This window comes from Orbicella faveolata, unplaced genomic scaffold (assembly GCF_042242905.1).
Source record: "Orbicella faveolata isolate gen_17 unplaced genomic scaffold, um_ofav_v1 contig_13, whole genome shotgun sequence".
Classification (NCBI taxonomy): Eukaryota; Metazoa; Cnidaria; class Anthozoa; order Scleractinia; family Merulinidae; genus Orbicella; species Orbicella faveolata.
Genome location: NW_028301540.1, coordinates 8680647 through 8692500, shown reverse-complemented (window position 1 = coordinate 8692500; position 11854 = coordinate 8680647). Strand labels below are relative to the sequence as shown.

Here is an 11854-nt window from a genome sequence, read left to right as displayed (position 1 = left end):
ATAGCCTAAAACAGCATCTAACAGCATTAGAGAGAAAACGGTCGTTGGGTGCCCCTGAATATTCTCCTTGATTATTACAAGCAAAGAGCCAAATGATGCCTTCTCTGCGAAATTCGTATATTAATGAGGAAAATTGTAAACAATGACGTTAGCAAAAATCGTTATATCGTAGTGCAATTTATTGTTAAACCTATAATTTCACATTCATGATAAATTTTCGCTTGCAGACATAAACGAGTGTGAAGCTCCCTCAAGATCCAGTAAGTGCTCTGAACTCTAACATAACTAAGTAGCCTACAGTTGTCGTTGTTTTGTGGTTCTCATATTTCTATAAAGCGTAGATATTATTCCCGAAGGAACTTTCGTTTGCGACTCATTTCCCCTTGAGATCCAGCTTTAAGGTTCCCGCTTGTACCAGGAGCATCCAAGTTGAGCGAACGCTTGGAGATGGGTGTTTCGTCAGGAAGAGTACATGAAGAAGTTCAAACTAAAATACTGTTCCACTAAGATATAAGCAGTACAATTCATTCATTCAATCAAAGTGTTATGTTGAAATCAGTGAAATGATTAAAAACTGCATCCATGTTTGTATGCGATACGGTTTTAATGCCATTCTTTTAACATTAGTAAATGCTGCCATTGAGGGGAGCTAGGGTGGTACATGACGTAATGGAGAGCTGCCGGTTCCCATCAACGTGTCCTGTGATCGAATACTGAGCCTGTCGTCATAACTGGGTTGAGTTTGTTCTTGGTCCTCGTCTTCCAGAGGGTTTTCGTGGTTCTCCGGTTTTCCTTCCTCCACAAAAACCAACACTCCAAATGCAGATTCGATGTTCATGCACGAATGCTTCTCAACCAGTTTACGAGAGCTCTTCCTTGCTACCAGCGTGTGGGTAAATTAAATTAATTAACGTTTACATATTAATCTATTACAGTTCCTTTTTATACATACAGCTGTTGCTAAGGCCGCTAACATTTCTGCCTCCCTGGAGAGTCCTTTGGACTTCGAGTTGCATATACCAGCGGACTGCGATTATACCTGCATTAACAACCCAGGCAGTTATAGCTGCGCATGTCACAGTGGATATGAACTGGATTCTGATGAAAAGTCTTGCATTGGTAGGAAACATGAATAATTCAATTTCACTCATTCTTTCCAAAAATAATTAATTTTACACTTATCAATATATATACGAAATAACACATCATAAACAGAATTGTTCTGATCAATGTCGTGTATTTGCTATCTGGTTAGTTTAAGTTCAAAAATTATGCTAACAGAACTAGAGTTCAGAGCTTGGAGTTCGCGACTAATTATATATAAAATTGTGGCTAAGGAATTTATTAAATCCATTTTGATATCACTGATGTCCTTGCATTCTGATTGGCTCCCAGTGGTGCGATTTATTCACGAATCGCACTATTTTTGCTTTAAAGTGCATCCTTTTTCTCAGCCGATGAGAATGGGACAGTGAAACAAAACAACCAGATTTCAAGGTTAGTTTAAAGTAACCAATAAAATTTCAGGAAAATGAAAGACAAAAAAGCCATTGTATGGCGAATTTTGCAACTTTTATTGCCAAAGCTTTGTTTGTTTGTTTTTTTAAACAATTGACCAATTTAATTATTTACAGTTACTGAATGACGGTAAAGAACTCCTTTATGCTGATAAAATTGTGCGATTTCAAAATGAATGTAATAAAATGGCAATTCAACTTCGTGTCGTGCAATTTTGGTCTGAAACCGTACTTGTGATTTCAAATCGTATGGTTTCCGACCAAACTGCACTCCACTCAGTTCAATTACCGTTATTAATATTTTCTCAAATCAGCCATGAGGTTATTCAAGAGTTCGAAGTCTCGTAAATCTAACAATTAATTGTGTACGACTCCTGAGTACCTGTTCGCGAGTACTCTGTTCATATTAAGAATACGTGAATAAAGTAGCTCTGTAATCATAACCTTCGAGATTTTGGTATGGCTTTCCGGATGCGAAAACTTTTCCGGACCGTCGAGAAACGGGCGCCGGGACATATGTGCTGATTGGGAGCGTCTCGTGAATAAGGCGCTCAAACTTTAAATGGCATTTCTTCAGGATGGTGGATTACTCACAAAGATTAGTGTTTTTTCTTACTTCATTCTAACGTAGTTTCACACTTTCATTTCTATATATAACGTTACCAAACTCATCGGCATTTGATAATGGTGACATTTCTTCGCCGAAGCGTCATCTTTAGATATCGCTACTGTTTATATGTTTTACGAAATCTTCTGTTATCGGAATCTTTCAATGGGCTCATTTTAAGGACTGAACTCTTGTTAAAAAAATGACTGGCCAGGAATACATTTTAACCAAAAGACTGTATATTCTCTATAGATACTGACGAATGCTCTAACAGAAATGGCGACTGCAGTCATGATTGCTTTAACACCCCTGGGTCGTTCTACTGTGGATGCCCAGAGGGGATACCCATGAGTTCCAACAATTTGACCTGTGATGGTAAGTGCACGCGGTACAGTCGAAACACAATGCACACGCATAAACTCCTTTTTGAGTCCGCGAGCAGGCAACTTCTTCTACTCACGGAACGCCGGCGCAAGAACTTCAGGCAGTTGTGTTAGCCTGATAGCACTTACTAAGAAATAATAATAAGATTGTGAAAAGTGAACTGAACAGCATGACACGAGCGTGGGACAAAGAAACAATCTGATTCCGACAGGGATCGAACCCATGACCTCCCGAACACCGGGCGGGCGCTCTATCCACTGAGCTACGAGAACTCGTGGAGAGCAAGGTCGTTTAACTGAGTTCATGTGACAGGCGTCCTGCATACTGCTAGGTTCAGCACTGTCGAAGTCGTCTTGAGGGAGTTCATGGGATCGATTGCTGTCGGGGACTCAGAGTTTTTCTTCGTCCACGCTCGTGTCATGTTGATCAGTTCACTTTTCAAATTTCATTACCGAACTTAAAATTCACTATCTTTATTCAATAATAAGATTTTTTGGCAGCCATATCATCTAAGAAAACAATAGAGGACTTTTTCCGTGTTTACATACGCGAGTGGCGCTAGGAGAATTCGAGACAGTTATGCAAACACTAGACACATTCGACGGTTTGCACAATCTTCGAGAATTCTCGCAACCCCCTTGGTGTTTAGACGACGCGATGAAAACACGGAAAAAGTCCTCCGTTGCTTTAATAAAATATTTCTCGTAACAACCGTGTTTACATACTCTCATCTAAACACACATATCGGCCAATGAGCGCACGCGTAGAATCTCTGTTTATCATATTTCGAGTATTGCATCCTAGTTTGTTCTATACATGTTGTTACAGAGCAATTTAAGGTGGCTAGTCACAATTTAGATGGAGTAAAACGGTCCAGCTTTTAACTCTTTCAAAAACGTTTTCCACAGTTTCTATTTATCTTTTTTTCATTACTCTTTCGTTTAGTCTTTAACCATCGATATGCGACACTAGAACAAACAATAAAAACGTTCATAAATGGCCAAAATGAACGATCCAGTCGGTCCTAACAGTTTGAACAACGTTTACCGTTAAATTTTAGAAGCTAGGAATTGACTCTGACAAACATTCATGCAAAAAAGTAATGAAAATACTTATAATAATGACAACGATAATAAATATTAATGATCATAATAATAACAAGAAGAAGAAGAAGAAGAAGAAGAAGAAGAAGGAGAAGAAGAAGAATAGCAAAAAATGAAATCCACAAGACGTATTTTTCGTAAAGAAAAGGAGGCAGCGTGGCCGAGTGGTTAGGGCGCTGGACGTGAATTCTGGAGGTCGCAGGTTCAAGTCCAGCTTTGATCACTAAGCTGGAGTTGTTTCTCGGTAGAGCCCAGTTCAACACCTCGGTCATGTTTGTAAATAGCCACCTAGTCTGCCTCCCGCCAGTTGGGTTTTTCAAGCCTATTATGTTAATTTGAAATATATATATATATATTTTTTTTATTTTAAGCAGCATGCCTGGGAACTAGCTAGGTGTAGCTAAACGCATTGACCACTATTAACAACAACAATTGAACATTTGATTTCAACATTTTGAAATTTCAAGAATAGCTCAAAATCTGTCGTGCATATTTTAATTCATTTTACATGAATGTTTAATCGGAGCCAATTCCTGAAATCTTGACACAGGTTTGTAACGGTCAATTTTGAGAAGTACATCATTTAAGCTACTAGAGCCCAGTCTTCCCTTTGCATATGATGCTTAACATAAATTAATTATAGAAAGAAAAACCACGTTGGAAAATTTTACTTCAGAGTGAAAAGTTGAACTCTTTTAGTTTTTCAAAACTGAATTCAGCCTCCTTAATTTCTTAAACTCTGTTTCATTCCAGAGCCAAGTAGTCTCACATGCACACGCAACAACATGACGGTGACGGTGAAAAAAGAAAGATATTATTTCCTTAACGTCAGCCAGCTGCACCTCCGATATGCTTCATGTAGAGCCACAGAGAATTCAACACACTTCGTGATCAGCACACCTTTAGATGACTGCGGGACATTAGTGAACGAGACAGAGGACGGTATTATCTTCCGGAATGAAGTGCAAGCGTATGCCCTGATTATCGACAATGTCATCACTCGAACTCATGACGTAAAGTTACCATTTTCCTGCCGCTACTCCAGAAAGACCTTACAAAGCCTTGGATTCACACCTCAGAGTATTTTCTTTGGGCATGAAGGTAATGGAGGGAGCTCTTTTTTTAAACAAATTTTTTTCGGGTTTGTTTTTTCTTACGTATTTTCTTACAATATTTCAGTTTCCTCTAAATTTTGATACGTCAGCTTGTCCCACCAGTGGAGGTTCCTTTAAAATTGTTATCTCCTTTCTTTTAGCGGGATACGGTAACTTTACCTTTCAAATGGACTTTTACGATAGTTCATCATTTTCCACGGCTTACACTCAGAAGGACTACCCACTGGAAATATCTCTCGACGATTATCTGTATTTGGGCTACAGCGTGGAATCAAGTGCTGAACTGGTGATAATGGCTGTGAACTGTAAGGCCACTAAAGACGGAAGTTTTTACTCCTTGCCTCAATACACCATTATGGAAAATGGGTAGGTGCACTTCCAGCGCTATGGATGGCAGCAACAATTAAAATGTGTTCTTCTCTTGGCGCGTGTTAAAGTCAAGTTATAAATACTACGACGAGAGCAAATTACGTCCTTAAACAGAATTCTAAATTTCTTCCTTTCTTTTGCGGTTGCTTTAACTCTCGTCACAAACAAATTTTGGTAGTGGCTGAGCAGCATTTTCGTTTTGAACGATTGATTCACTGCTGAATCCGGTTGCCTCTTTGAACAACGCACAGCTGAGAGGAACGTAAGTAATTCAGGCAAATTAGAACGTAGCTTTAGGGAGCCTGAAAGAGTTGAGGCGACTGTACTTAGCTTGTATAAGGACCAACGGCACGAATTAGTTTCTGGGAAAGTTATTCTTGACATATGCTGCAGCATAGCCTCCTTGTTTAAAATAGGCCAAGTTAAGGAAATACTGGAACAAATATAAAGGTAAGTACATATACCGGTTGCGGTGTTCGAGTTCACTCTCGGAAAAGCGAAAAGAAATCTTCGTCACTGAAGGTCACCAGAAATGCAATTTCAATGGAGATAAATGACACTTAGGATAGATGAGGTTTCGCTAACAGTAAACGAAGATGAATTTGTGTTTCGCGCAAAGAAACTTTTGATTACCCAAACTGACGAAAAATTTACCTCTTACCTAATGAAAGTTTGGTTTCAACCAAATGAAATTCCTCGAAATATCAGCGAACTTTAGTTTTAGGTTGCCCTAAAGTTATATCTCGCCATTTTTTCACCGAAATTCGCAAACAATTTTGAATGTTTTTGACTTTCTTTTCCATTACTTTTGCAAAGTACAGTACGTTAATTTTGTTCTCACTTTAGTTCTCACTTCTCACTTTTTATAGATGCCCGCGATATACAACACTGGATTACAGCTATGATCCAACCCGAAGTTTTCAGCAGCTTAAAATCAAAACGTTTCGGTTTTTCAACGATTATGACACCGTTTTCGTCCATTGTGAGTTGTTCGCCTGTCATAAAACTTCCACTAATTCCAGGTGAGTTCTAACTGACACTGGTAGAACTCAATTAGTATATTAATGCAAATGCTGTAATCTGATTGACTTAGCCATTGCACACTATCTGCCATTAGTTTGCAGTGGCTTGGTGTAGTCTACAAAATTGCGACGTTTTCTCGTTTCACCGAAGTTTTGAAAGAACATTTGAAACACTCAAATGGATAATTAAACTCCTGAGAAAACTAAAAGAAAGACATTCACGGTTTCTTGAATTAAGAAAAAAACTCGAAATTTTTAAAAGAATCAACTGCAAATGTCAAATAAACAATTCAGTCAACGCGAATTTTCTAAAGCGTGAAATTAAAATAACTGGAATCGTTATTTCAAGCAAATTTTAGTTAGAATTCTACTAAATAATTCAGTTATTCAATCTCGATTTCTATAAGGCGATAGTTGATGCGGCCGAATCAACTTTTACCTCATAGAAATCTAGAGCTCATAATCTAATTGTTAACTGGTCATTCTTAGTGGGTACAAGTTGACTTTCAAAGGGTTTCGTTTTCTTCTTTTAGGAGAAGTTCGGTTTTCCTTCCTCTGAGCTTTTGCTTTGTAGCTGTTCTTTAGTGTTGCATGGCTCTGCGATCTGAAAAGTTCTTGTCATTTAGTTTGTAAAAAATAGTACCTCGGTTCTTCTAAAAACTCATATGTCCCTCGTGCTTTTCGTAATTTTAAACAGGAGCAAAGGTTCTCTACTTCCACTCATGTCACGTGAGCTTAATGTTTCTTTCCAGCGCCGTCCTCTGATGTACTGACTGCATGTAAATAACTTCAAAAGATCACAAGTTCTTTTATTATTTTGTGTCAGTTGACTATAGCTCAGTGAACAGCCTTGACAATCGACAATCCATCAACTTACAGCTGCAGCAAAGGTTGTTTAAGCGGTAACAACATAAAGAGAAGAGATGTGACACGTGACGACATAGGACGTGAAGAAAGCACATCAAAGGTCATTCTCACACGCGGACCCTTGTTGATTAAAGAAAAAGAAAGCCAAGCTTCTAATCGAGAAGGTTAATTAATTATTAGAAGAAGTTACGTTGTTGCGTACTGAGCATGAGGTCCAAATGTAGAAATCTCGACCAATCGAGTATTTTCTTGGTCAATTAATTACGACTGACAGAAATTAAAGTCGAGGTCAACTGCTAAACGAAAAAACAAATGAATAAGGTCAATATTTCTGCATCAGGAACAAAGAAGCTTTTTCAATAGTATTTGGATTTTGTTTGTTCTAACATAGTCCAGTCCCTAGGCTCTCTCGTCCCCGCTCTATAGTCAGCGACTGGACTAGTTCTAACATTGAAAAAAGGCTGCTTAAGATGACCAGCGCGAGTAATCGAACGGGGCTACCTAAACGAAAACTAACCAATCAAAACGTAAACTGAGAACAATGAACTGGCAGCTTTCTCGTGAAGGCAAGTATTAAAGGTCTGTTTGAGATGAATACATAAACACTAAGGACTACTTAACAATTGCGGGCTACGGGTCACTAGCCCATGAGGCGAAGCTATTGACCCGTGGTCAAATTAGACCGTTGGTCTAATTGTTTAAGTATCACCCAACTAGTCGGACAGAAAAGGCAATAACAAAGTCAGCAAATGCAAGTTGAAGAAATATTTATTTGGGAATAAAACGAAAGAAAGCGTCACGCTCGATTGCGCCAATTTCGCTACTCGAGGACTATTACTAATAGTCCTCTAGTAGCATAGCCAATTAAAATGAAGGATTTGCATCAGTCCATTAGTTGGGTGATACTTATCTGCGTTATATATACCCTTAGAGAGTCTTTTTCCTTGACGGCGATTTATCATAATTATAAATCTGGCTTAAAAAAAATTAGCTTGAAAACTCAGTTTGCGACAACTAAACCGCAACCACTGAAGAGCGAACAAACTTTAGGATCGAAACTAACCAATCAACAAATGGTAAAGTTTCCTGTGAGGTTCGCAACTCTTCCCACTCTGTTGGGTTTTAAATTTTGTTAAGTGTCATTGTTCGTGTTTTCCAATATCTTCTTCTTCTTCTTCTTCTTCTTGTTCTTCTTCTCCTTCTCCTCCTCCTCAAGTAACGTTCTCATTGGTTAACTCTTTTCCAAGTGGCCCGCTACGAGTAGTCGCACTAAAAAAAAATGCTGTTGTACCATTCGTTGAAAAGGTCAGATTGCGCGATTCCATTCTTGTGGACGGTGCACAGAGTACCAGCGCGCTTCTTTTACTCACTCATTCCCCAGCAATTAATGAAATAGAAAGTGCGCGCTACCATACCATTTCTTTCGGAACGTTTCATCAAAGATGACGACACTGGGTACCAAGAGAATACTCCCAACAACTGGCATGAGGTTTGGTCAGTAATACGCATGAAAGAGTATTGCTTGTAGGTTATTGGCTTTTGGCGGCATTATAGTCCCTCAACTAGTAAAAAAGAAATAATAAAATAAAAAAAAATAAAAAAACGAGAACTAGAAACGGTTCAAATAGGATGAATGACCAGATAATCTGATTTGATTATAACGGACATTTTGGTCCTCTATACATTTAACCTTAGCCATTTGTCGACTGCGAAAGGTATCTTGTACCCTGATATTCTTTATTATTTCTGCTGGAAAAATTAAGGAATGCACAGCGCTCAAAATAAATTTGAAGCCTCTTTTAGAACGGAAAATAAATGTAGAACCCATTTACTGACAATGCTGATCATGCTTTGCTGAAAGAATCGTTTCTTTGCAACCCGTCTCTGGCCGAAATGCTTTAAAATACGTTTAAAATCTTTGCTTGCTTGTCTGAAACGTGTTCATTTGTTTTGATATCCACAGATTCTGGTCACGACAAACATACTGCTCTAATTGGTGGCGTGGCGGCAGTTGGTGGATTTGCCCTGGTTGCAGTGATAGCCCTAGCTGCTTTAGGTGTCAAGTACCGCATGGCAATGGCGAAACGGTTTATGAACGCAACCTATGTATAAACAAATCGTCGCCTTGCACACTACCCACGACCCACTGGGCAGAAAAAACCTTGCTGTCTCCGAATCGGGATCATTTTTGGAATCTGTTAGTTATTTTAAGGCTGTTAGTTAGGGCCTTAAACCCTCGGACGTACATATAAACTCATACGTCCACCGTGGTAGAAAGGAGGGGTAAATGGAGCCCTTCCCCTGCGGTCTCGTTTCAATAGGACATTTTTAAAAATCGTTTTACTATGAATAGATAGCCCCTGGCCTGCTCTGCAAGATCAGTAATTTTTTTGTTGTTCGTGACGTCATCTGGCGTCACATGAGGTTGTTAAGACTGCCAGCCTCTTGAATCTGCGATCTTAGATTTTACTATTTTCGCAGGAACTCAGAAACGAGAGATCTGAAAACCCCGGCTCCATGTTAGAAACAAAAAAAATCAGGACTGTCACAAAACAGCGGCCATTTGACGAGCGCCCTCCAGTTTACTTTTGACAGGAAAGTTTCGACGCCTTTTAACCCCAAAAAACAAACGCTCAAAATTTTGATTTAATTTTAAAACCTCCTTTCACTTTGACTCACGGAAAAATTATTCGATTGAAATTGACCAAGCTATCGTAGCCATACCAGGTCAGTGGCTTGATATCACAGGATATCAGGACAGTAGACACGGCTTCTGATTGGCTGATTGCGAGTTTGGATAACATAAAGTAAAGCCTCCTTTCAAAACTCATAAAAATCCTCTGAAGGGAGAGGGATCCAACCTGCTCCTCCTTGCATGTCCGAGGGTTAATAGTTTAAACAACCAATCGATGGTAAGTTATGATAAGGTCATCACTATAAAACTCAGCCTTTACCGTCATTACGTTATAACAAGTATTTTTACTTTAGCGGATAAAAATTTCGGGTATTAGTTACACTTTAAGCTTTGATCTTTATAACCGTTTAGTAATATGTTATAGAGCCGTTGCAGATTACAGAATCGCATTTGGTACGACTTAGTTGCTGTAGCATATAGTCAGAAGTGACCGTCATTTCTGGCCTTTTTCATAGCCTGATTAGGATTACGTTTGTTTTATAACCGCTCTCTGCTTTTAAAGAACAACCAAATGACGATACATTTTTGCTCAATTAATTAGCTTAGCTATGTTACACGTTTAAACCTGTTACTTACCAATTCATCTATAGTCTCAGTGGATGCTTCACAGTGTGTTCAACACTATAGCCTTAACTGTAGCTACATTGTAGCAATAAAATTTGTGGGCTTTAAAAGGATGTTCAAGACGTTTTTATGCCAGCCAGTTGCCATTTCTTACAACAGAAACTTCTTATTTCTTTTCTTTGTTTCTTTGTTTGTTTGGTTCTTTATTTATTTCTTTCTCTCGATCCTCGGGTGCATAATTGCTGCTTATTCTCCCTCTAAATTTGTAATCGTTAAAAATACTTATACTCGTCTTTTAACGACTATGCCAAATTGGAGGGAAATTACAGCATTGTGACGGTAATAACGCGCGTGTGCGTAGCAAATAATCAATCGTAGATACAAGGACCAAAAATAATATATAAATTATCGATTTTAGCAGATTCCGACGGTCATGTTGGAACTGATAGACCCCCCCACCCCGACAATCTGAAATGTTTCTGATTCTTGGACGACTCAATTTTGGAACAAAATCCTTTCTTAAGCTATGACGTAACCTACACCTAAAATTAAGTTGAAGAATTTTTTTCGAGGTATGAGAATTTTTTCCCCATAAAATGCCCTCTTTCGTCTCAAACAAAATAATTGAGCTTTGAGGTATTCTAGACCTAAAAGTTGAAGATTTTTTTCAAGATATGGGAATTTTTCCCTCCTAAAATGCCTTTTTTTTCACGTATGGCCGGCACTTTGAAAGAGGAATTGCCTCCAATCTCGAATAATTCCATTTATGACATTTTTGTCCACTTATTCTGTAAGGTATATTTCGTAGCAAATACCCAATGTGGTAGAAATACCCAGTTTCAGTTTTCCGCTACAAAGTGTTATTTTTTAACTTAAATTCGATAACTTGATGACAGTTACAGTGACCGTACAATAATAAAATAAAATGACGACAATATCTGGTCAAGAAAAGTCTGAGAAATAATTTATTTGGATAACTGATTTCTGTGGCTCACAAACAACAACAACAACAATAGGTGTAGTACATGTACACTGTCAGCAATACTTTTGATGGCAGTTCCATTGCGTGAGTCTTGTCTAAAATGGCATATGTACGCTACTAGTCACGAAACTGGATAAATAAATTATACTGTCATATGCTTGCAGTTCACTGAATGAGAATTGACAACTTGTTTACAAAATTATAGAATTATTACTATTCAGAATAATTATTTGAAAGTAATTTTTTAATTGAACACAGTTTGTGCAACAAGTAATCCCAGATGTTCTGGAAGAATCACTTTCTTGGACTTAAGATTGGCAACATCAATATCAAGGTTTATGTAGGACCCATGAAGTGGCAACCAGTGAGGAATCACACGACATGGCATAAATGGTATTCCTTCTTTGAGGGCCACCCAGAGACGATGGTTTCCTTCAGTGATATAGGCTTTTCCATCTTGCAGATCACGAGATAATTGCCGCGTGCAAGAACGTCCCCTACATTTTTTGGTCATTTTGAAAGTGTTCAAAAATAGCTGAATTTTGGCATGTAGGCTTCGTTTTACTTGAGAAATATTGCTGTGAATTTTTTTTGGCTGGGGCGCTCTTCGTTCTCGAGAAATAACGTAT

The 11854-nt window shown here is 38.4% G+C and overlaps 1 protein-coding gene across 1 annotated transcript in view; it reads left to right on the top strand.

Annotated features, from left to right (window-relative positions):
- The window catches only part of LOC110053250 (uncharacterized), a 22405-nt gene extending 12052 nt beyond the window's left edge, over positions 1-10353 (top strand). The window contains exons 9-16 of the mRNA XM_089284463.1: positions 228-260; positions 955-1119; positions 2377-2499; positions 4365-4712; positions 4867-5092; positions 5965-6117; positions 6997-7148; positions 8948-10353. Of these exons, the coding sequence (XP_089140589.1) occupies positions 228-260; positions 955-1119; positions 2377-2499; positions 4365-4712; positions 4867-5092; positions 5965-6117; positions 6997-7148; positions 8948-9096 (1349 nt within the window). The 3' untranslated portion in view covers positions 9097-10353. The remainder of the gene's footprint in view (positions 1-227; positions 261-954; positions 1120-2376; positions 2500-4364; positions 4713-4866; positions 5093-5964; positions 6118-6996; positions 7149-8947) is intronic.
- Positions 10354-11854: the final 1501 nt, after the last annotated feature.